Source organism: Microcaecilia unicolor, chromosome 3 (genome assembly GCF_901765095.1).
Source record: "Microcaecilia unicolor chromosome 3, aMicUni1.1, whole genome shotgun sequence".
NCBI classification, from domain to species: domain Eukaryota; kingdom Metazoa; phylum Chordata; class Amphibia; order Gymnophiona; family Siphonopidae; genus Microcaecilia; species Microcaecilia unicolor.
Genome location: NC_044033.1, coordinates 213,944,311 through 213,970,665, shown reverse-complemented (window position 1 = coordinate 213,970,665; position 26,355 = coordinate 213,944,311). Strand labels below are relative to the sequence as shown.

The 26,355-nt window shown below is 46.1% G+C and overlaps 1 protein-coding gene across 1 annotated transcript in view; it reads left to right on the top strand.

Annotated features, from left to right (window-relative positions):
- Window positions 1-26,355, top strand: part of ABHD16A (abhydrolase domain containing 16A) — a 60,785-nt gene that overhangs the window by 7,256 nt on the left and 27,174 nt on the right. Inside the window, exons 3-9 of the mRNA XM_030197442.1 lie at window positions 5,171-5,237; window positions 9,592-9,678; window positions 18,076-18,161; window positions 22,617-22,690; window positions 23,008-23,130; window positions 24,484-24,598; window positions 25,969-26,070. Of these exons, the coding sequence (XP_030053302.1) occupies window positions 5,171-5,237; window positions 9,592-9,678; window positions 18,076-18,161; window positions 22,617-22,690; window positions 23,008-23,130; window positions 24,484-24,598; window positions 25,969-26,070 (654 nt within the window). The remainder of the gene's footprint in view (window positions 1-5,170; window positions 5,238-9,591; window positions 9,679-18,075; window positions 18,162-22,616; window positions 22,691-23,007; window positions 23,131-24,483; window positions 24,599-25,968; window positions 26,071-26,355) is intronic.

Here is a 26,355-nt window from a genome sequence, read left to right as displayed (position 1 = left end):
GCGCAACCTCACCTGAAGAAACTCATACCAAATCAACCTTCCGTGGGCACATTCTACATGCTACCCAAGATCCACAAACCGGGAAACCCTGGCAGACCAATCATATCAGGTATTGGCACACTCACGGAAGAAATATCTGGATTCATAGAGGGAATTCTGAAACCTCTCGTACACAAAACTAACAGCTTCATACAAGGCACCACAGACTTTCTGAATAAATTGAAAAATATCAAGCAACTACCACCTAACACCCTTCTGGTCACGATGGATGTAGAATCACTATACAGCAACATTCCACATGCGGATGGCATAGCTGCATGTGGAAGGCTCCTAAAAAAATCCACACTGGACCATCAATACTCACCAGAAACTATTACAAAATTAATCAAATTCATTTTAACTCACAACTACTTCCACTTTAACAATGATATCTATCTGCAAATAATAGGCACCAGGACAGCACCCCAATATGCCAACCTTTTTATGGCTGAGCTGGAAGAGACATTTCTGAATACACACCAGACCAAACCTCTAAAATACTACCGGTACATCGATGACATTTTTATGATTTGGACGGAGGGTGAAGAAACTCTGAAACAATTTTATTCTGCCTTCAATACATACCATCCTACAATCAGATTCAAAATTGACTACTCCCCAGAAAAAGTCAATTTTTTGGACACCACGGTCTCAATCAGTGATGGCTGTATACAAACATCTATATACAAGAAACCCACAGACAGATGCAGCTACCTCCACAACTCCAGCTTCCATCCTTCACATACAAAAAGATCCATCATTTACAGCCAAGCCACAAGATACCACCGTATCTGCTCTGACCCAGGGGACAGAGACAGACACCTTAAAAGCCTGACTGAATCTTTCAAACAGAAGGGCTACAACCCCAAAATAATCTCCAAGAATATTGCCTCCTCCCTCAAAACACCCAGGGAGAATCTGCTACAGTACAAAAAGAAAAAATCCACAGACAGAATCCTGCTTGTAGTGACATACAATCCAGAGCTGGAAAAACTGAGGAAAATCATAAGAGATCTACAACCTATACTCCAGGAGGATGAATTACTGAAAGAGATATTCCCATCCCCACCAGTACTGGCCTTCCGACAGCCACCCAATTTAAAACACAAGCTAATCAGAAGTAAACTTCCATCACAGACTGAAAAGGAACAGAAGGGCACACTTCCCTGTAATTTATCCAGTTGCAAACTATGCCAAAATATTTCACAGGACCCCAAAGTCATCCACAAAGGAAAGATATTCAACATAAAGGGATCTTTCACTTGCTCATCTTCCAATGTGGTATATATCATTCAGTGTAAAAAATGTAACGAAGGATGCTATATTGAAGAAACAGGCCAGATGCTTAAGACAAGATTCAATTTACATAGACATCACATGAACAATACTGGTGCCAGCAGGGTTCCCAAGCCTGTTGGTCAACATTTTACAGGACCAGGACACTGTACCAGTGACTTCACAGTGAGAATCCTGAAAGGTAACTTTAAAACCATACAAGAACGTAAGACCTTTGAAGTCAGAATGATTGAATATTTTAACACCCAACAGAAAGGACTTAACAAGGATCTGAGGTTCCTAACCCATTATAAACCATAAAGCTGTATGTCTCTGTTGATCACCCTCCCCTCACCTATCCACACCCATCCTGTTAGAATATCAATGATATGCTTTGATGTCCCCATGCATACTTCCTACCCACCCCCCTCCTCCCACCCTGTCAGACTGTCATAGTAATGCTTGAATGTTTTCACTTATATACACTGTCAGCTAGCACATTTGCTTATTTCCGATCTGAGGAAGAAGGGCAACCTTCGAAAGCTAATCAAGAAATGTATTAAGTTATGTCCAATAAAAAAGGTATCATCTTATTTTCTTTTCCATGTTTTATTTTGTTTGATTTCTATTGATAACCTTAAGAGTGGACTAACGGCTACCACACTCCTCTACATAAGTTTAAAAAAAATCCATGGATATGCTTTGTTTTGACTCTATTGTTTGGCTTGTGGAAATAATACGATTACCTAGTTCCAGATGAGCTGAGGTGGAAGGAGATAAAAGTGACTCAATATAAATAGTCTGATAGGCAGGAAGGAAAAAAAAAGGGAAATATACAATTTCATATGCATTTCTCACTCAGAGAGAGAAAAAGAATAGAGAGAGAACGGCATCGCCATGCCCTAGTTCTCCCTTCTACTTCGGTGAATTGTAAACAAGACCGTTGGAACCACAGGGAGTTCCTATTACTGACTTTCTCTGCCCCTTGGGGAGCAAAGCTACTGTTTGTTTATAGGCAATGTGAGAGACAAGAGGATCTCTCGGTCCCCATCTTGCTTTTAGCCTTCAGTGCTGCACTTCTGACAGAGCAGTCTTATCCTACCCAGGTCAATGGCAAGCTGTCAGGAGTCCTCCAAGAGCGAATGCTTCTAGCTCAAGTGAAACCTCTCATTTAATGTAGGCCAGTGCTTCTCATACTTTTATCCAGTACAGGCCTCGACAAATTTTCTTAGGCTCTAGGAGCCTTACGCACATTTTGTAAATGGCCCAATCGTAATGTGCTCAAGGCGATGTACAGCAAACTAATTATTGCGGTAGCAGGGAAGGGGTGGAAAAGAGGCAACTGCACTCCCCATTGCCCACTCACCTGCAGGGCATCTGGCAATGGAGAGAGCCTTTAGGCTGTGGTTGTTGGGGCAGTGGGGAAAGGCTAAAGCTGCAACCGCTAAGGGTGGGTGGAAGAGTGCATCCCCCCAACTTCCCCCAGAATCTGCAGCTTTAGGCGCTCATTTTCAAAGCAGATGTACGCCTCAAAATCCCTTTTAAAAAAAAGGTGCAAATCCCAATTTTAGAAAGTCAGAATTTGGATGTTTCACACTGTTCAAATAGCAAGGGAGCGTGTTTTGGGCAGGGCTAGGGAGGGCCCAAAAGTAGGACATTCAACAGCGATTTTCGCACTGGAAAAAATGGCCACGTCTAAAAAGAACATCATATTTAGACCTGTTTCAGTCACGTCCAAGTTACAAAAAAGTGCTGTGATTGATCAGCTGACCACTGGAGGGATTAAGGTATGACCCCTCCTTAATCCCCCAGTGGTCGCTGTTTCCCTCCCTCTTCTCTGAATGTGAAACCGGAAAAGAAAACCAGTCTGTATGTCAGTTGCAGTATTATGGCCATTCTGAAGAAAGGCCCGAGCAGGTCAGAGGAGTAGCCTAGCGGTTATTGCAGTGGACTGTAAACTAGAGTGACACAGGGATGAGGACAGAACCCATGGGTCAGACTTTATCCCTCTGGCATTCTCTAAAAGCTTGAGACTAGCCTTAAACAGGCTGTTGCACTAGATGGAGCAGCATCTGTAAAATCCTAGTATCAATATGTAAAAACTTAATACATCTTAGCAGGGGTGGTCTGAGAGTACTGTGGGCCCCTCCCCCCCCCCCCCCCCCACCATGCTGCCACCAATGCCCCCACCCCTGCTGTTCCGTCACCCCCTACCTTGAAGGGCCCAGGCAGTCTAGTGGCTGTGGCTTCTTCGGGGGCAGGAAAGAAATACCCTCTTTCCTGCCCACCTGCTGCCGCTACTCTGCCCAGCGCAGCCTCATGTTTACAAAATGGCTGTGGTAGTTTCTGCAGCCAGTTTTAAAAACACAGCTGTGCCACCGGGGAGAATAGCGGCAGCGGCCACTAGACCACCAGGGTCGGGGGGGGCTGTAGTGTGCAGCGGCGGTCAACCAGGTAATGCCTCTGGGCCTCTTAGAGCCTTGGGCACTGCCCAGTTGCCCGAATGGTTGGTCCACCTCTTCATCTTAGACAACTGGCAACTGAACTCAATGATAAAAAAACTGCAGAAACTGCTTTTGGATTAAATGAAGCATTGTTAAATGACACCATTTGTGTCTTGTCTGCCTTTGTTGTGGCAACAAGAGTTTTGTCTGCTGATCTACTATCTGAAATGTTCTTCAATCACGTGCCGGTCTGCTCAGGCATCTTACTGTTACTGCAACGGATTCATCATTCTTGCTGGCATCAAGGAGCATTTCCAACCCTTAATTGACCCTTATTTTCCTGTTCATCTACTACACAGCGTTTGGTTCTCTTCTACACCCATGTCTGAAAGACAATCCAGTTATCTTCCCAGATGACGTAAAAACACATGCAACCGAACCTTTGAGAAGGTTTTACCAAAACTAGATTGAAACCAATAAAACATACTTGCATATATCAAGCAAGCCTAATTTGGTTTCATTGGATATATAAAATTACAAAACGAGACAGGCGGCCCTGTGCCTTGTTTTCCCCTGTTTACAATTGAAACATTTTGGTTTGTAAAATGTTTTTTTAGAATGGACGTCTTCGGCGTAAGGACATCTTTCTCACATATTTTCAAACAGGAAATCTGGACGTCTGCTGTTCGAAAATTGCTGTGAGATGGATGTTTCTTTGGATGTCATGAGCAGGACGTCCGAATTCTGACTTGAACGTTTTTTCGAAAATGCTCCACCACGCATCTCTCCGTTGTCCACCTGCCCCCAGCAGCTGCACCTTCAGCTTTTCCCCATTCCTTACCCACCTAGTACCCCAGGGTTCAAACACGTGGGATGTCTGTCACTGCTGAAGGGCCATTTTTCTTTGGTGGCTCAGTGCTGCCTATTTTTTTCATGTTCTTTCTGAAAACTACTGGAATAATGTATTTTAAATGCCCAAAAGTGGAGGGGAGAGGGGAGGAATTTTTTTTTACCTGTTGGGTTGATTTGATTTATAAATGCAAGATGGGAGTGTAAGGAACCCTACCCTCTCTCAAGGTTTTGTTCATCCTAATAAACTAAAAATGGAAAATGTATTGTTTGAAATATGCCCCTAATATTTGAACTGTAAAGTCATGTTCTGGAACTAATGTTTGTGTAACTGTTATGTTTTTGTTTACAATAAAGTTTAAAAAATGCAGAAAAGTACCAACAACAAATTACAAAACATTAGTGTACTATTCTATTTTCTCTTTCCTTCTATCGCTCTCTCGTGCCACTTCATTCTGTACAGGTCTCCTAACGTCAGTCCTCCAGACCCTCTCCCTCGGGTTCTGTACCTCCCTGTATCCACTGACAGCTTTAACAAATCTCTCTACTGTTTTGTCTTGCAGGTGTCGGTGCTGTGGTCCATCTCTTATTACACCTCCCCTCTGGCTGTCTTCTACCTGTACAGGAAAGGTACAGCGTCTTATCCCACAGGAGAAAGGAAGCGGACATAAGCAGAGCCTCAAAGTTACCCAGTTCCAGGGGGGAGATTTTAGGCCACTCCTGGATTTCAGGCAACTTCATCCTGATGCACTGTGAAACCTGCAGCACTGATTTTAGTGGGTAGAATCAGGGACTACAAATCCCCACACTGCTGTGGGATATAAATTATAAAGCAGGACTGTCCAAAAAGTCTTCCTCCTAGAACTCTATAACTTGGCAGCTCTGAGGGGTGATAGTGTGTAGAGCAGGGTTTCTCAACCCTTACGAACATAAGAATAGCCATACTGGGTCAGACCAATGGTCCGTCTAGCACAGTATCCTGTTTCCAACAGTGGCCAAGCCAGGTCACAGTACCTGGCAGAATCTCAGAGTAGCAAGATTGCACGCTACCAATCCTAAGGCAAGCAGTGGCTTTCCCCCCCCCCCCCCCCCCCCCCCCCCCCCCCCCCCACCCATGTCTGTCTCAATAGCAGGCTAAGGACTTTTTTAAAACTCAGATGTGCTAACCACTATTACCACATCCTCTGGCAACGGGTTCCAGAGCTTAACTATTCATTGAGTGAAAAAATATTTCCTCCAATTTATCTTAAAAGTATTTCCATGTAACTTCATTGAGTGTCCTCTGGTCTTTGTAGTTTTTTTAAAAGAGTGAAAAATCGATTCACTTCTCATTCTGCACCACTCAGGATTTTGTAGACCTCAATCATATCCTCCCTCAGCTGACTCATTTCCATGTAACTTTTGAGTGCAAATATATTTCTTGCATATTCATTGTAGATATCTTAAAAACCAGACTGGCTTGGGGTTCCCCAAGGACTGGGTTGAGAAACCCTGGTTTAGAAAGGCAACTGAGAGGGGAGGGGGGTTTACCGTATGAAATGTTATGTGATGTAATGGAGTTATTTGGGCAGCTCTACATAAGAACGTAGGATCCAGTTTGTACAAAACAACTGAGCAGAGCTGCAGAATGAACCAAATGCCAGAAGATACTTGGCTCACTGCAGTTTTATTCCATGTCACTGTTAAAGTTATTGAGCGCCATCCTGGACACTCTTCACTTTGGGGTATGCAAAATATACATCCCCTCTGATTTTCTCAGAATCAGATTAAGTCATGAAAGGTTTGTCCCATCACCCCCTAGTCATCTTCTGAGGCTCTTCTGTGCCTGTTAACTGCTGATTCTGCAGTCCATGAATCCTTCTGCCTACCTACTGCCAGTGCCAGCAGCAAAGGGCAAACCTAAGAAAGATATGAAGGCTGCTGCTGCTGCTTGGCAGTAAGATCCATTCCAGGTTTTTACTGAGCTGAATTGGGCACAGCAATACCTTCTTGTTTGTTCAGGTGTGAACTAATTAAGCAGCTGCTTAAACGGAGGGAGGGAGGGATGGATAGAACTACCATACTGTCTGGGTTTTAGAATACTCCTTGGGACATCCTTCTAACTTGCTCTATTAGAAAGTCCTCTGGTGCTCCTGGTCTTCAGGATGAGACTGTCCAGATTTTGCTCAGGAAGCATTGAAGGTTGGAACTTGGAACAGTTTCCCAGGGAAGGTGGTGACAGCAAAGATGACTAACAGAATTCAAGAAAGCCTAGGATGAGCACAGAGGATCCTTGATGAAGGATAAATCTAGAGGTCGAGTTCAGTCAGCTGAATTGAAGCAGGAAGGAAGAATGTAGAAGAAACTGGATGAGTCTGGGGATCTCTGTGTGTTCTCCTGCTCTCATAGATAAGGGTCCCGGGACAGTATTAAAGTTAATTTTCTATGTGGAGAAAATACTGGATTATATATTTAATGCACAAGTGAGTAATATTTTAAAAAGGCAAGGCATAAATAAGGGAAACTTCCTTATCGTCCATGTTAGACTAATTAGACAAGTTGGTATTTCCTCCTGGCAGTAGATGGAGCTAGAGAAAACTGCTCAGTGCAGACTTTACTTCCATTATAGGTGGCCGGTACTACCTGGCTTCAGCGACTCAGTATTTCTCTGGAAGACATGTGGCTGGAAGCAGCAACTTTGAGTAGGCTGCTCCCAGAAGGCTATGGGCTGACAAATGGACATAATTGAATGTGATGCTTCAGAGCGTTTTGTTCGGGGGGGGGGGAGTATTTGTTTGCTTCTGATAATTTAAAGAGGACTTCAAAAATTTAGGATGTGCTAATCTGCTGTTGAGTGCTAACATTCATTATTTACCACAGGGCCCACTTAATGCAACAGGGCCTAGCTACTAATTTATTTATTTAGATTTTGCTCACACCTTTTTCAGTAGTAGCTCAAGGTGAGTTACATTCAGGTACTCTGGATATTTCTCTGTCCCAGGAGGGCTCACAATCTAAGTTTGTACCTGAGGTAATGGAGGGTTAAGTGACTTGCCCAAGATCACAAGGAGCAGCAGCGGGACTTGAACTGGCCACCTCTGGATTGCAAGACCAGTGCTCTAACCACTAGGCCACTCCTCCACATAATAATCCACATAGCAGTTCCCTTAGGGGCCCTTTTACTAATCTACCATTAGATGCTAACACATGCCTTTGCCTTATGCAGCTGGAAATGGAGTACTGTGGGATGCACTCGAGTGGCCTGCAGTAACTTTGAATTAACCGCACAAACAACATTTTTTCTGTTATTTTTTGAGTGGACATGTCATGAGCGAAGAGTGGGCATGGATGCCAGTTAGCGCATCTACATTACTGTATACAAACTGGTTAGCACGTGGATATCATGTGAGCCCTTATGGTCTACAAAATGGGTGGTGGTAAATGCTCGCGCGGAAAAAATTAAACTTGGCCATGCACTAATGGCAACAATAGCACATGGCCATTAATATAAAAAGTAGAAAATAGGCCAGTTTATGGCTGTGGTAAAAAATGGCTTTAGCAGGCAGGAAAGACTTGCTTAAAGGTTCACTGAGGCCATTTTGCACCTTTGTAAAAGGACCCCTTAGTGTCCCAAATAATAGGTGAAGCAGCTTCTAAGCCTACTGTAACCCAATGGCTCAGGGGAGGAATTTCTTCGGCTTATACCCTCAAGAGTAAACAAAGAGCATATTCTACTAGTGGTTTAGCAGCTTCACGGGCAGACTCACAAGCGGTGACGCCTTTGGATATTTGTAAAACAGCTTCATACATTTGCAAAGCATTATAGAATTGATTTAGCTATGCGAGTGGAAGCTTCATTTGGGACTGAAGTGCTCAGAGGGGCATTGTCAGTTTTTCCACCCTTAATGATTGGTTGCTCCATCCCACAGGTTCTGAACTAGTCTTATAAGAAAGGTAAAAATAATTTTACCTGTTAATTTTCTTTCCTTTATTCCTATTAGACTAGTCCAGAAGCCCACCTCATACATTTGATACAATTTTCTTGTTGATAATTTGCAGTTTCATAGTGGTTCTTGAGGAATAAATATTCTTCTCATGTTTTCATAGTTAAATTTTGCTGTTCAAAGTATCTTATGCAATTTGGAGGAAAGCAAATCGCTTAATCTCCACCGCTTTGTCAGTTGAAATGCTAAACACCTAAGTGCCCTTATAGAACAGAGCCCACAAGTCTTTAGTCTCTGTCTACCATCTGCTGATTGAGCATATCTCACAGGTTCTGGACTGGTCTGGTAGGACTAAAGGAAAGAAAATTAACAGGTAAGAATAGCTTTTCCATAGTAAATCTAGCTATTAATGTCTGATATGAATCTCAAGTCTGATTAAAAATAGATATGACATAAAAATAAAAAGGTCACTGCAAAATTGCACAGCAAACCAAAGGTTCAGTAGTCAAATAAGGTCTCCTGTGAATAAGAGTTCAAATTATTTGAATCCTTTTCCTTTTAGTCCTGGCTGTGTCCAAAGGAAGGCTTATGAAATCATGCTGATGTATGTGTGTCCCTTCTGCAAAACAGCTGGAGCTGCAGTTTTGAAACTGGCCCCTTGTAGAATCATGGCGAGAGATTATAAGTATTCCAGTTAAAAAAACACACACACACACACACACACATGCTCAAGGCTTATTTCATCAAACAGATAAGCAATAAGAGCTTTTCAAGATCATATGACATGTTGCCATTGAGAATAAGTAAACTGTGAATGTCAAGGAAAGAAAACAATCAAATGTAGAAACACTAACTTGCAAAATTAAAAATCAACCTGGGCATTTCTTTAGCTCTCCTTCCTCCCCATCTTGTAGTAATTTGAAGTGTTAATACCATTCAAACAATCTAAGTCACGGCACATTCAGCTCTGCCCCTTGGAATTCTTTGGGGTTATTTGTTCCAAGTTCAGGTTTTTATCTGTGTTTCTAGTCACTGACTGGGTTCTCACTGGTTGTTCACAGGTTACCTGAGCGTGCCACGGCTTCTCCTCTTCTCTCAGTACACTGCAACGTTCCTGCTGCTGCTAGCGGGAGTGGCCTGCTTACGAGGTAAGAACCGCACCCGTGCACTCTCCTCACCTGTGACCTGCTGGACAGGGAAGGGTGTCATTTCCAAAATGTTCATTGACAAAAAGTCAGACCTGTCATGCCCAAGAAAGGATTATGCATGTTTGAATTAGAACGTATGTGCAGGCATTTGAACAACATTTCCTATGTGATTTTCTAACGGAAATGGCAATTTAAAAATCTGAAGTTTCATCACATTTCATCTGCTGTTTGTTGTTAATAGTGAGTACTCTTCACAGATACTGCACACTGTTAATAGTATTGACCCTAAAATGAAAATTTAAATAAATTCTGAAAATTGTATTTAATTTGGCATTTATAACCCGCTTTACTGAGAAGTTCTGTGCGGTTTACATTTAACAGTATGTTATCAAAAGATTAATATTATATTCTCCGAGGACAAGCAGGCAGCTTGTTCTCACTGATGGGTGACGTCCTCGGCAGCCCCTCCAATCGGAATCTTCCTAGCAAAGTCCTTTGCTAGCTCTCGCGCGCACCGCGCATGCGCGGCCGTCTTCCCGCCCGAAACCGGCTCGAGCCGGCCAGTCTTCTTTCGTCCGCACTCGGTACGGCTGTGTTTTTTGCCGTGTTGAGCCCCGGAGAGTCGACCTCGCGCGTCCGTTATCTAATCGACGTGTTTTTTCTTCGGAAAAGTTCTTTTCGTTCGGAAAGTGCTCCGGAAACCCCCTTGGGTTTCGTTTGCCCCTTCCCGTATTTCCAGTTTTTGCCCCGGTAAGTTTTCTTTCGTTGTCGGGGTAGGCCTCTTTTCGGCCTCGGTCGAGATTTTTCTCCCTTAAAGTTTTGGTGCTCCAAATTCGTCATTTCGGATTTTGACTTCGCCGGCGTGATTTTTCCGCCCATGACATCGAAGCCTTCCAGCGGCTTCAAGAAGTGCACCCAGTGCGCCCGGGTAATCTCGCTCACTGATAGGCACTCTTCGTGTCTTCAGTGTCTGGGGGCCGAGCACCGTCCCCAGAACTGTAGTCTGTGTTCCCTCTTACAAAAGCGGACTCAAGTAGCGAGATTGGCCCAGTGGAACGTTTTGTTCTCGGGCTCTTCGTCGGCATCGGCACCGGGGTCATCGTGTGCATCGACGTCATCAGCGTCCAGACCTTCTTCCTTGGCTGCCAGTGCATCGAGTGCATCGAGGCATCGGCCCTCTGCATCGGCGCCGAGACATCGGATAGCTGCATTGACGTCGGTGGTACCGGGACCTCGTCTCCTGATGTCGTCGGACGGTGGTGCATCGAGTGGAGTGCAGGTGAGGGCTGTCCATTCCCCTGCTGGTGGCGGTGAGCCCTCGGGTGGGTCTCCTCCTACCCTGAGGACTCCTGCGGTACAGCCCCCCCGAGACCGACCTCCTTCGGCCTCGGCCCCAAGGAAGCGACGGCTGGATTCTACGTCCTCCTCGTCGGTGCCGGGGAGCTCCGGTGACATGCTTCGGAAGAAGTCGAAGAAGCATCGACACCGGTCCCCTCCCCGCGTCGGCACCGAGAGCTCTGGGTCGCCGAGGGAGCCGGCACCCAGCAGGCATCGGCACCGAGAGGACCGCTCACCCTCTGTTCAGGAGGTGTCGATGCGCTCCACTCTGGACAGCCCGGAACAGCCTCCACGCCCGGAACAGGTTCTGACGTCGACGCCTGCATCGACCTCCATGCCTTTCTCTGCAGCCGCTCTGAACGAGAGCCTCCGGGCCGTTCTCCCAGAGATTCTGGGAGAGCTGTTGCGCCCTACCCCTCCGGTACCGGCGGTGCTTGCGCCTCCGGTACCGTCGAGCGTGGCGCCGGCTGGCCCATCGCCCGGGGTGAGGTCCCCGACGTCGGTACCGCGTGCGGTGCCGACTGCGGCCACCTCCCAGGAGGGCTCCCCGACTACGTCGGCGGAGGGAGCTTCGCCGATGCGGGCGAGGGAGTCTACCTCTCGACGCCCCCATCGTGGACGTGGCTCCACGGAGTCGAGCCGGGCACGGTTGCAGACGCAGGTTCGTGAACTTGTGTCTGACACCGAGGGTGAGGCCTCGTGGGAGGAAGAAGAAGACCCTAGATATTTCTCTGACGAGGAGTCTGAGGGTCTACCTTCTGATCCCACTCCCTCTCCTGAAAGACAGCTTTCTCCTCCCGAGAGTCTGTCTTTTGCTTCCTTTGTCCGGGAGATGTCTACGGCCATCCCCTTCCCGGTGGTTGTGGAGGACGAGCCCAGGGCTGAAATGTTTGAGCTCCTGGACTATCCTCCACCTAAGGAAGCGTCCACTGTTCCCCTGCACCATGTCCTCAAAAAGACATTGCTGGCGAACTGGACCAAGCCTTTAACTAATCCCCACATCCCCAAGAAGATCGAGTCCCAGTACCGGATCCATGGGGACCCAGAGCTGATGCGCACTCAGTTGCCTCACGACTCTGGAGTTGTGGATCTGGCCCTAAAGAAGGCTAAGAGTTCTAGGGAGCATGCTTCGGCGCCCCCGGGCAAAGACTCTAGAACCTTAGACTCCTTTGGGAGGAAGGCCTACCATTCCTCTATGCTCGTGGCCAAAATTCAGTCTTACCAGCTCTACACGAGCATACACATGCGGAATAATGTGCGACAGTTGGCGGGCTTGGTTGATGCTCTTCCCCCTGAGCAAGCCAAGCCTTTTCAGGAGGTGGTCAGGCAGCTGAAGGCGTGCAGAAAATTCCTGGCCAGAGGAGTTTATGACACTTTTGATGTTGCGTCCAGGGCCGCTGCTCAAGGTGTGGTGATGCGCAGGCTCTCATGGCTGCGTGCCGCCGACCTGGAGAATAGAATCCAGCAGTGGATTGCGGACTCGCCTTGCCGTGCGGACAACATTTTTGGAGAAAAAGTCGAGCAGGTGGTAGAGTCTCTCCACCAGCGGGACACCGCATTCGACAAGTTCTCCCGCCGGCAGCCTTCAGCTTCTACCTCTACAGGTAGACGATTTTTTCGGGGGAAGGAAGACTGTTCCCTATACTTCTGGTAAGCGTAGGTACAATCCTCCTTCCCGACAGCCTGCGGCCCAGGCTAAGCCCCAGCGCGCGCGCTCTCGTCAGCAGCGTGCGCCTCAGCAAGGCCCCGCGGCTCCCCAGCAAAAGCAAGGGGCGAGCTTTTGACTGGCTCCAGCAGAGCATAGCCGACATCCAAGTGTCAGTGTCGGGCGACCTGCCAGTCGGAGGGAGGTTGAAAGCTTTTCACCAAAGGTGGCCTCTCATAACCTCCGATCAGTGGGTTCTGCAAATAGTCCGGCAAGGATACACCCTCAATTTGGCCTCCAAACCTCCAAATTGTCCACCGGGAGCTCAGTCTTACAGCTTCCAGCACAAGCAGGTACTTGCAGAGGAACTCTCCGCCCTTCTCAGCGCCAATGCGGTCGAGCCCGTGCCATCCGGGCAAGAAGGGCTGGGATTCTATTCCAGGTACTTCCTTGTGGAAAAGAAAACAGGGGGGATGCGTCCCATCCTAGACCTAAGGGCCCTGAACAAATATCTCGTAAAAGAAAAGTTCAGGATGCTTTCCCTGGGCACCCTTCTCCCCATGATTCAGCAAAACGATTGGCTATGCTCTCTGGACTTGAAGGATGCCTACACACACATCCCGATACTGCCAGCTCACAGACAGTATCTGCGATTTCAGTTGGGCACACGCCACTTCCAGTACTGTGTGCTACCCTTTGGGCTCGCCTCTGCGCCCAGGGTGTTCACAAAGTGCCTAGCTGTAGTAGCAGCGGCACTTCGCAGGCTGGGGGTGCATGTGTTCCCATATCTCGACGATTGGCTGGTGAAGAACACATCCGAGGCAGGAGCCCTGCAGTCCATGCAGATGACTATTCGCCTCCTGGAGCTACTGGGGTTTGTGATAAATTATCCAAAGTCCCATCTTCTCCCAGTGCAGAAGCTCGAATTCATAGGAGCTCTGCTGGATTCTCGGACGGCTCGCGCCTATCTCCCAGAGGCGAGGGCCAACAACTTGTTGTCCCTCGTCTCGCGGGTGCGAGCGTCCCAGCAGATCACAGCTCGGCAGATGTTGAGATTGCTGGGCCACATGGCCTCCACAGTCCATGTGACTCCCATGGCCCGTCTTCACATGAGATCTGCTCAATGGACCCTAGCCTCCCAGTGGTTTCAGGCTGCTGGGGGTCTAGAAGACGTGATCCACCTGTCCACGAGTTTTCTCGAATCCCTGTATTGGTGGACAATCTGGTCCAATTTGACTCTGGGACGTCCTTTCCAAATTCCTCAGCCACAAAAAGTGCTGACAACGGATGCGTCTCTCCTGGGATGGGGAGCTCATGTCGATGGGCTTCACACCCAAGGACGCTGGTCCCTCCAGGAACGCGGTCTACAGATCAATCTCCTGGAGTTGCGAGCGATCTGGAACGCTCTGAAGGCTTTCAGAGATCGGCTGTCCCATCAAATTATCCAAATTCAGACAGACAACCAGGTTGCCATGTACTATGTCAACAAGCAGGGGGGCACCGGATCTCGCCCCCTGTGTCAGGAAGCCGTCAGCATGTGGCTCTGGGCTCGCCGTCTCGGCATGGTGCTCCAAGCCACATATCTGGCAGGCGTAAACAACAGTCTGGCCGACAGATTGAGCAGGATTATGCAACCTCACGAGTGGTCGCTCAACTCCATAGTGGTGCGCCAGATCTTCCAAGCGTGGGGCTCCCCCTTGGTGGATCTCTTCGCATCTCGAGTGAACCACAAAGTCCCTCAGTTCTGTTCCAGGCTTCAGGCCCCCGGCAGACTGGCATCGGATGCCTTCCTCCTGGATTGGGGGGAAGGCCTGCTGTATGCTTATCCTCCCATTCCTCTGGTGGGGAAGACTTTGTTGAAACTCAAACAAGACCGAGGCACCATGATTCTGATTGCTCCTTTTTGGCCACGTCAGATCTGGTTCCCTCTTCTTCTGGAGTTATCCTCCGAAGAACCGTGGAGATTGGAGTGTTTTCCGACCCTCATCACGCAGAACGAAGGGGCTCTTCTGCATCCCAGCCTCCGGTCCCTGGCTCTCACGGCCTGGATGTTGAGAGCGTAGACTTTGCCTCTTTGGGTCTGTCAGAGGGTGTCTCCCGCGTCTTGCTTGCTTCCAGGAAAGATTCCACCAAGAGGAGTTACTTCTTTCTGTGGAGGAGGTTTGCCGTCTGGTGTGACAGCAAGGCCCTAGCTCCTCGCTCTTGTCCTACACAGACCCTGCTTGAATACCTTCTGCACTTGTCTGAGTCCGGTCTCAAGACCAACTCTGTAAGAGTTCACCTTAGCGCAATCAGTGCATACCATTACCATGTGGAAGGTAAGCCGATCTCGGGACAGCCTTTAGTTGTTCGCTTCATGAGAGGTTTGCTTTTGTCAAAGCCCCCTGTCAAGCCTCCTACAGTGTCTTGGGATCTCAATGTCGTTCTCACCCAGCTGATGAAACCTCCTTTTGAGCCACTGAATTCCTGCCATCTGAAGTACTTGACCTGGAAGGTCATTTTCTTGGTGGCAGTTACTTCAGCTCGTAGGGTCAGTGAGCTTCAGGCCCTGGTAGCCCAGGCCCCTTACACCAAATTTCATCATAACAGAGTAGTCCTCCGCACTCACCCTAAGTTCTTGCCAAAGGTCGTGTCGGAGTTCCATCTGAACCAGTCAATTGTCTTGCCAACATTCTTTCCCCGTCCTCATTCCTGCCCTGCTGAACGTCAGCTGCACACATTGGACTGCAAGAGAGCATTGGCCTTCTATCTGGAGCGGACACAGCCCCACAGACAGTCCGCCCAATTGTTTGTTTCTTTTGATCCCAATAGGAGGGGAGTGGCTGTAGGGAAACGCTCCATATCCAATTGGCTAGCAGATTGCATTTCCTTCACTTACGCCCAGGCGGGGCTGGCTCTTGAGGGTCATGTCACGGCTCATAATGTTAGAGCCATGGCTGCGTCGGTAGCCCACTTGAAGTCAGCCTCCATTGAAGAAATTTGCAAAGCTGCGACGTGGTCATCTGTCCACACATTCACATCTCATTACTGCCTGCAGCAGGATACCCGACGCGACAGTCGGTTCGGGCAGTCAGTTCTTCAGAACCTGTTTGGGCTTTAGGATCCAACTCCACCCCCCGAGGGCCCTGTTTGTTCTGTTCCAGGCTGCACTCTCAGTTAGTTGGTAAATTTTTTAGGTCAATCTCAGTTATGTCCTCGCCGTTGCGAGGTCCAATTGACCATGGTTGTTGTTTTGAGTGAGCCTGGGGGCTAGGGATACCCCATCAGTGAGAACAAGCAGCCTGCTTGTCCTCGGAGAAAGCGAATGCTACATACCTGTAGAAGGTATTCTCCGAGGACAGCAGGCTGATTGTTCTCACAAACCCGCCCGCCTCCCCTTTGGAGTTGTGTCTTCCCTTGAACTGTATTGTCTTGCTACATACTGGACTGGCCGGCTCGAGCCGGTTTCGGGCGGGAAGACGGCCGCGTATGCGCGGTGCGCGCGGGCGCGCGAGAGCTAGCAAAGGACTTTGCTAGGAAGATTCCGATTGGAGGGGCTGCCGAGGACGTCACCCATCAGTGAGAACAATCAGCCTGCTGTCCTCGGAGAATACCTTCTACAGGTATGTAGCATTCGCTTTATATCTTATTAACTAGCTAGACATGGTTGAGCATAATTGTTTATGTAGGATCATATTTAATATAAAACTTGATAGTCTTTGGAACTTGTAGTCTATAATGTAGACTCTTCGCCATTTTTGGGGGGATGAGTTTAGGTTCCGTGTGAGTGTTCTGCTAGGTTTAGCAGGTGGTTTCGTGTTTTGACACAGGAAACCAAGCAAAACAATTGTTTTTGCCCTGCACACTTCTGGGACATAATAGACCCTTTCAGTTTAACCAAATTTAACAGTTTTTCTCTCCCCTTTGGAATTCTGTTTCCTGAAAGTGGGGGCTTCAAGGAGGATATATGAGACACACAGTAGTTGTGACGTTCTGCATCTCCTGTCGGACTCTTCCTATTTTCTTTCCTTCATGGTGTAGGGGTGGACTGTACCCAGGGTGACATCCCTGACTCTTACATTTAATAGCCTGAGACTGATTCCCTCTTTGAATCCAGTTTCATGCTTTGCCTCCACAGAGTAACTCTCTGCGCTGTATGAGGACGCACTTCCTGTGTTTGCCCTAAGCATTTCACCTCGGTCAGCGATTACGTTCTAGAGCCCACCTCCCTCTCTTTTTATTTTTTGTTAATTTGTTTAGAATTAGAATTTGGCACATGATGTGGTCCCTTTTTCAGTGGTGGGGTGGTATGTGTTATGTGGCGTGGCCCAGGCTTTGTCCCTGGCATTTTCCTTCCCACATTTTGTTGAGAGGTTAGGTTAACAGTTTACTGTAGTAGTTACCCTTATGGGGTTTAAACTCTGGTTCTCCCTTACTTTTGTGTGCTTCTGTACCACCTAATTTTGATAAACCTTGATAGCACATACATCTATTGCTCCACTGTTACCAAATTATTTTATACATCATTTAACCTTTTCCGTAATCTAAGACACTAGAAGACTGGAAATCATCTCGGAGAGACTGATCCCTGCTGTTCAGAGGCATTTGAGCTACAAGTCTCAGCATGCCCTGGGAGTAGAACCAGGATCAACCCTCTGTGATTACTAGAGCTGTACCGCATAGCAGATGAGCATTGAGCTTTAACATAAATAATAAAAGAAGCAATGAGAAATCAGAGATCAAGTGTTTATTTCAGTAGGATTTAGCACTGCAGAGCCCCAGATTAAATCACTGTTTGATCGAATGCAAATAATATATTCGGGGCCGAATCAAATCAGATGTGAACATTCGGTACAGCCCTAGTGATTACCATGCACTCCTGTGAGCTATCACAAGTGGAGCAGTCTCACTGTGCTGTAACACATTCACTACCTTGGAATAAGGCCTCCTGCCTGCAATGTCAGCATCCCCCATGCTGAACCAAGCAGTCAGATGCAATGAACGTGTGATAACAGGGCTGCTCCCAGGGAAGAAGATTAAAGACTCTGGCAGGCACTGAAGAATTAGTCATTACACAGAAGGTTAGGTTTTTCCTTAATCTATCTGAACTTTGCACTTTGTTAACTCTTTCTGACCAGGTAGGTCGGTTTCAGTTATGTTTCTTTTCCTGGTTGCCAACCTGATATCCTAAAGGAAATGGACCCTGAATACTATAGGACCTTTGCCAGCGGTACATCTTTTACAGTTAGTAGAGAAAGACATAGGACAGAAGTGATATGTAAATAATTACTAAGCAAACATATTCCTTCCAGAACTGATGCACTGGTTCCCTGTGTTACGTACCAGACAGATATTCTCAGATTTGTCCACAGTGTCACCCTAATTTCTACTTCTCTCTCTCTCTCTCTTTTTCACCCCTCCTCCTTTTACCTAAGGCTTAGGCAGATGGACAAACCCCCAATATGTTCAGTTCATTAGCATTTTAGAAGAAACCGCAAGAAACAATTCTGCAGAAAATAAGGTGTGTACAAGTTTGCAGGTAACATGCCCACTTGTTTCACTGTGTTCCAAGTATGAGTGATTCTATATCAACTTTATATGAGTGGTTCCCCTCTGTCCCTTAAAGCCATGTGGTATGGTTTGCATTCATCACACTATTAATAAAAAGCAGATTTTGTTTGTGTGTGTTTGTTTTTATTGTCAGCGTGGTGGCCTTTGCATATGTGACCTGCACTTACTACACATGCCATGTGCTATCCATAACTCCAACATACAGTAGCACCAGGAGCACTGAGCAGCCTAATGGTAGAGAGCTCAGGCCACACCAGCCAATTGAGCACAGAAGGGAACTGAGCAGCAGAGTTGCTGGAAAGATGCCTCACTAGCTGAAGACAAACAGCAGGTGCCGGTGGCTGCAGTGGGGAGAATGGAAGGGGAAGAGGAAGGCAACAACTTTGACATGGTTCCCTGTCATTTTTGACCAGCCTTTCTACTAGAATTCTGGATAAAAATCCCATTCCATATTGTTCTTACCAGGCCAGTCCAGAACCAATGATTTATGCCCGTCAACCAGCAGATGGAAACAGAGACCAGTCAGTTGTGAGCTCTGCCATGTGAAGGGCCCTGTACGGTCCGTGTTCAATGATATTTTTCTGTTTCCAGAAGAATGCATAGATACCTTAGTTCTACAGCCAGCGAAAGCAACAAGAATCGGCAGGAATGGATACCTTGAACCAAGCTTGGCCTTGGTCAGGATTTCTCTGTTTTTCCTCCTTGGCTACTTAAAACATAAGAATAGCCATACTGGGTCATACCGATGGTCCACCTAGCCCAGTATCCTGCTTCCAACAGTGGCCAATCCAGGTACTATGGACAATTTTAATGATAGGTTACAAATCACTAACAGCAGATCAGCAATTTCATGTTCTGAGTTCTTTCATTACCTGGGGTATATGCTATCCAGTCCAGTGACTTACTGCTCTTTAATTTGTCCACTTCTGTGTCAGTTGTTGCAGAGCACAGCTTCTCATCCTAGCCTGGGTGTTCTGGTAGCACCAGATTGGACCAGAAGATCTTGCTATGTGGCTCTGATTCACCTCAAGGCAAGTCAGTGCCTCAACTCCCTCAGGAGAGGAGACTTCTAGTTCAGGGGCTGGTTGTCTTGGAAGATCCATCTCATTTTAACAGTTTGGCCCTTGAGAGATCACTCTAAGATATCATGGCTACACAGAGTAGGTCGTTATAACTTTACTGCAGGTACATAAGAGATCAATCTCTTTGGCTTATACTTAATTCTGGAGAATTTTTGAAGCTTGGTGCACATAGAGGATGGTTCCTTTTGGGGTTCAGTCAAACTTATCCTGGTCTTCTTACAGGAAGGGCACAAAAACGGTTTGGCAGTTGATTTGTTAAAGTCCAGGAGGTGGTGCTGGCTTTCTATAGAGGGCACCTGGAGGAAGTTTCCTGAAAGAAGTTCCTCATCTTAGGCCTGTGGTTTGGGTAATCTTTCCTCTGTGGAATCTAAATCTGGTGCTCTGTGCCTTGGACCTAAGAGACCCTTAAAGGTCTTACTTTGAAGATAGTTTTCTTGATTGCAATTTGTTCAGCATTACAGCTTTCGAAGTTGCACGTGTTTTCCTGTCAGGAACCATTCTTGTGCTTTACAGAGACTGGAGTTTCCATATTACAATTCCTTTTTACTGAAGGTAGTTTTCAACCAGTGACATAGCCACAGGTGGGCCCGAGTGGGCAGGGTCCCTCCTACTTCAGGCCCACCCAGCAGTGGCTAACCCTTGCAATAGCTGGCAGGGATTCCTGAGCCCTGCCAACTGAAGACCTCTTTGAAAGGTGTCCAGAACTCCCTGCTGCAAAGCTCACCGGTTCTCCATGTGAAAACTGAGGAATGGTGACGCTGATTGAAGAGTTTGGTGGTGGAGGGGGGGGGGGGTCAAGGCACCATTTATTTATTTATGACATTTATACCCCACATTTTCCCATACAATTTCGAGTTCAATGTGGCTAACAAGCTAAAAAGAAGTCATGACGAAACATGAAACAAAATATATAAACCCCCACATATCATTAAGGAAATAATTGTAAATATATAAAGAATTCAATAATAAAGCATAATGGGGAGATTAGGCACCAGGATCCACTGACAGAAATGTTTTGAACAGGGAAGATTTCAAAAACTTATGAAAAACCAAATAATCGTGTTGAGATCTTATATTTTTTGACAAGGGATTCCATCATTTAGTACCTTGGTATGAAAAAGTAGCTTAATATATAGATTTATAAAGTGTTTTCTTATAGGTAGGAAAATGAAGACGCAGGTAGTCTTTTTCACCAAAGATAGAATTGCGAGAAGGCAAAGTAACAAGGGGCAACATATAGTCAGGGTCAATACCATATAAAATCTGAAATATGAGAGCACAGAGTTTGAATACAATCCTGGCCCTTATGGGAAGCCAATGCAAAGGAGTAGCCCTCTCAAAACATGGTACGTGCATGACAAATCTAGCCACAGTATTTTGGGCAGTTTCCAGCTTCCTTAAGGTACGTTCTTTACACCCTGCATAGATAGAATTACAATAATGAAATTGGGTCAAAACAAGAGATTTGGCAAGTAATCTGAAAATATGTATATTAGAGAAGGTCTTCAGCTTGCAAGTCTTGAGGATCCCAGCCAGCTCATGTATTTATATTTCAAGTTAACTTGGGAGAGGGGCAGGGATGAAGAGGACATTTGTGGGAAGGAGTATCATCTCGATGTTTTCTGAATTCTTATGGGTTATTTAAATATTATCGACGACTTTTGAAAATCATATACGTTCTATTTGGAGGGATCAAGAAGGGCGAGGAAGCTTGAAAAGTCATAGTTGAAGGTCTTTAGAACACACTTGACTAGTAGTGTGGCAACTTCTTGGGCAGAGTGGCATGCAGTCAAATCAGTGGATATTTGTAAAGCCACTAACCCCTGGATTCCATATATAACGCCGAGATTTCTGCACGGAAATCGAAGCGTATTCCATAACAATGTGCTTAACCTAATTGGTTAACAAGCTATATCAGCGCTGATAATTGGATGTTAACACCAATTACTGATTGGCATTAATTAGAATTTATGCACACTACTTGCTAAGCATATTCTGTAAAGTGTTGTGTGTAAATTCTGATGCACGCTGCCAAAAAGGGGCGTGGAATGGGCGGTTCGTGGGCATTCCAAAATTTTATTCACAGTATTTACACCAAGTTTTCCTTGGCATAAATGGATTCGCCTAGATGTAGGTACTGGCATGGCCACTGGGAGATTCTGTAAATTTACTTGTGTATTCTATAAACCACGCCTAAATCTAGGCACGGTTTATAGATTACACCTAAGCGGTAATTTTTTCGGCACTGATTTTTCAAACATTATAAATAGAATCTGGTCCTATATGGTCATCTTGCATACTTTCTCCAACTAGTATAGCAGGGACTCTTAACCTGAGGTCCATGGACAGATTTTAGGAAATCCATGAACTTGGATAGGAAAAAAATTTCAACTTCATTTTTACTAACCTCTAGCTGAAATTTATCTTTGCATTCAATAATGAGTATAGTTTAATAAACTGATCTAAAATTTATTATACCCTAAAAGAGCAATGCATTTGGTTTTTCTCTGAAAATGTGCAATTGATAATGATCAACACAGGTTGTATTTGAAAGATTCTTTTGTACCTAATTATCCATACAAGCCATTAAGCCTACAATTCTAATAAGTGTTCATTCAATGGATTCTATTGTGTTTGCTCTCTGTGAATTCTTTTCCCCTTCTCTGACTATTTCTGTGAAATGGTCAGTAGGTTTCATCAGACTGTCAAAAGGGTTTCATGGCACAAAAAGGTTAAGAACCCTGCACTATAGGCTGGATGTTCTAACCAGGGAAAAGTCTGCATTTTGATACCAGGGTGCTTAGAGTAGGGGTTTTAAAATCCTACTCACTTTGAGGGGTACTTTGGTACAACACATTGGCTTAGAACTGGTCTAGTAAGGACAACAAGGAAGGGAAATTTTGGTCTTACCTGCTAATTTTCTTTTCTTGAGTCTTAACAGACCAGTCTAAAATCCCTCCTTAGTCTGTAGTTATTTTTCTGTTTCTTGTGGTTGAGAAGAAAGATATATTGGGACGCTGTTTGTAGTGGTTTCACTTGGAGCCCTGGATTCTTCCCATTGGGAAGAGATTTGAGAAGTTTTATCTAGTTTTACTTTGTTACAGACCTACTATTGAGCAGGTGCTGTATGGTGACCTTTATAGGATAGCAAATGATTGGTCTTTGTCTCCATCTGCTGGTTTACCGGCATACCCATTGCTTCTGGACTGATCTGGTAAGATAAGACTCGAGGAAATATCTTGCTTTCTCTGTACACAAGTTATGTCGTATTAAGTTTGTATTCAGAATTTTCAATGGTGTCCTGTTTTTTTTTCATGTTACAGAAAAGGTTGTCCCGTTATAATTTTGACTTTAAGAGTTGGCCAGCTGACTTCCGATGGGATGAGACCAGTAGCAGGTTAGTGATAACATAAAAGGGTAAGGGACAGATGAGGGAAATAGAGACAATACCCATGTACAGAAAACTGATGAGGGGATAGGAGGAGACAGGAAGGGGAAAGCAGAGACAATAACCTGATACAGGAAGTGCCAAGAGAAAAAAGAAGGGCAGACAGTGCTGTAACTAGATAAAGGAACTACTGAAAGAAGGGAACAGAGAGAGATGGATTTGTGATGTTATCTTAGATTAGCCTTAGTCAAGGTACTACTGCTCTTCTTTATATTATAAGATCAAAATGGTGGTATTGTTTCCCTCTTGGTCTTCTCTCCCCACAGCAAAGACAAGCCGGGGGCCAGGTCTGTTGCAGGTGTCTCGCTGCTGAAGCCTGAACTACGCCCAAGAGGAGCAGCCAATGGAATCCTGCATCGCATGCAGAAACTTCCCTGCCAGATTATCAGGTGTGTGCAGTCCCTTTCTCCCTTAAGGAGAGAGCCTGGGCTTGATGGCTCTCTGAGAGCTGGATGAAGTGAGCTTAACAAGAAACATCATGTACAACGAGATTGATATCTAGTACAGCTGCAGATAACTAGGTGATCTCACTTGGTTTTCTTTATTTTAGATATATAGTGGTATTAGCCTGTTATAAAGTCATAAAAGCTATTTCTTCTCCCCGTTCCCCTCCAGGCCCACTCCAGATTTGTCCAGCTAAAGTTAGTTAACCACTAAGCTCATGAACCATGAGCATTATGTTCATTGACCAGCGGATGGAGACAAAGAAGTAAGAGTTCTGTGTGCTTCACCTTTTAAGGGCACTGTGAAGCTTGAGCTCATCTGTATTTCTCTGTCTCCAGTGGATGGTGACAGATGGACTGTGCAGCTTTGAGACTGTTGGTCCGAGGCAGCTCCTGATCCAGTTGGGTCCCTTCTTAGAGTTTGCGCTCCATCAGAAGAAGAAGATGAAAAAAATCTGAAGTTTTCTCTGGAGCTCGAGATAACTTGGAGGTCTGAAGGTCTGAGTTCCCCCATTCCCTACCACTGCTTTTTATTTGAAGTTAAATTTACCGACCTCCAGGGCTTTTTTTGAGGGGGTACTTGGGGGGTACTGAGTACCAGCACCTTTTCCATTGTCTGCTAAAATTGACCCATGGACCCCAAGTTTTAATGAAAGAGCTCAGGCTCTACACACCAATTTTGCCTTGTCATGGATTCTGTGACTGGTTACAGGGGACCTGGCAATTGTGGGGTAGGTCCATCAGTGATCACCTCACCCCTGAAGAGTGGCCTAGCATTTGAGTACCGGCACCTTTTTTGCTAGTAAAAACACACTGCCAACCTCAAATAAGATTCTTCTTCTGCAGTGGCTATTCCTGAAGGAGCTTAGGTTGTTAGCCACTCATCCAGATTGCGTAACTCCCAGACAGAGCCTTAAAAAGCAGCGATTCAGTACAGCTAGGCCTGAGGAACTTGAGTTTACAGCAACACATTTTGCTGTGTGGCATTTTGCCCTGGTAAGTACTTCTATTGAAGCAGCTTTGACCCTGAGAGAGTTCTCAGGCCCTGAGCATGTTTTTCAGCTGGGGGGAACAGCATCTCTTGAACCGCTTAGGCCAAAGTAATAGTCTTGATTTGGGCTGTGGCTCACTTGCCTGAGGTAATGCTGGGGCTGACTTTGAATCAGTTCTGATGGGTTGACCTACGCAGATGAGGCAGGAGTATGAGGAGAGTAGCTCTAGGTGATGGCTAGGAAAAAGAAGGGGGGGGAGGATTCTCCTAATCTTTGCTGTTTATGACCCTCTTCCTTTCCCTTGCAGTTACCTGCTAGCACATTCCTTTGGGCGTCGGATGGTCTACCCCGGCTCCGTCTACTTGCTACAGAAGGTTGTAATGCCCATGCTGCTTCAAGGCCAGGCCCGACTGGTGGAGGAGGTGAGCCAGGAGGGCAAAGGAGTGCTTGACAAACGGACAGACGCTGTTCTTCTTTCATCCCAACAATGTGTCACTGATAAAGCCCCCATGCTGTGCAGCCTGTCAACCATATTTCTCTCCAAAACCATTCAAGTTCTTTCTCTTGGGTTCAGCCATTTTTGCAGCAGTATTGCTGATTAGTTCACATACACTTATGCCAGTGTCCCGTGGGCTGCATGTTTGGTGTCGCCTTTTGATTTGCTGGCCCGTTGTAGACCCAGTTAGAAGCAGAATTCCCACAAGCAATTTTTTTTCCTGTTTACATGATTATCTACAAACCTAATATCCAAGAATACACTTGAAAATCAAGACATAGGTAACAGTAGCATAAGAGAAAAAAAACTATCCTTAACGTACATCAGGCTACAATATAGAGCCAAAGGAAATAAAGCAGAGGACACTTACAGGCCCTGATGCTCAAAACTCTGGCGCTGTACTAAACAGCGCTGGAACAGCACCCCAGAACAACTCCTTAATACTCAATGCTAATGAGATTCAAATTTAGGTACGCTTATAGGGTCGGGCATCAGGGAGTTAGGGGCAGGATGGTGCATGTGCTCAAAAGTTGTGCGTTAAGCACAATTTTCAGCACATGCCTAGTATGCTGGCTCTCACTAGCCCTGGTGGACCCCAGACACCCCCCCCCCCCCCCCCCCAAAAAAAAAAAAATAAAACCCTGGTGGTCTAGTGGGACCCTTTGCCAGGACCCTCCCTTCCCCAAAGACTAGCCTAGCCCCGGTGGCCTAGTGGTCTTCCCCTGACCCCTTCCTACCTTGAAGAAGGAGAAAGGAAGGAGTCCTAGTCCCTCCTGCTAGACGCATCATCAAAATGGTGGCACCCTGTCCTGCCCGGTGCAACCAACAGAATACAACAACCTTCATATAACAAAATGCACCAACACATTTCATAAAAAGCAAGATAAAACATCAGTCACCTCAGTAAACTTCATTCCTTTAGAAAGGCTTTTAAAAAGCAGTAGGTCTTCGGGTATTGTTTGAACTGTTGAATATTTTCACACAATCTTAGAACCAGCTACCGAAAATGCTCACATTCTTGTCTCCACATAATGATACGTCGAAGGTGAAGGTAGACAAAGTTGCTTTGATTTCTCAGATCTCAAAGATCGACCTGGACAATACAATTTTAAAGCCTTACCAAAATATGCAGGAACAGTCCCATATACACGTTTTGTGCACAGCCTCTTGTATTGAATCTCTTGCCGTGGGCTGGGAGTGGCTAGCAGCAGCTTCTGCTCTGGTGGGCTCGCAAAGGTTTCAGCAATAATTTGGCCTCTCTTGCTTGTTTCCCGCTCCTTGGAAATGTGTCTGCAGTATAATGGGACACGGGCGAAGCTGGTGGCCTGTGATGGCAACGAGATTGACACTATGTTTGTGGATCGACGGGCAGCACGCACAGAGCGAGGGAAGAAATTGGTGAGCTTGATATTCTGCCTCTTTTCATCAGGATCTCTGTGTCACCCCCACCCTTCTCCCCACCTCTCTGCCTATATCTGTTCTGTGTCTACCAGCACGCAGGGGATGCCGGCAAACCAATTGGTGACGGCTCCAGACTCAGACATGCTCTCTTGTAGCTCAGGAAGACCTTTAAAAAGCCTTCCTGAGCTCATGCACTTGTTCTTACACTAGTAAGTTGTTCTCGCCTCTTACTCCATATCTTGTCTGTTGGTGTTGATGGAGTTGAGTAGGGGGCTTGGGAGT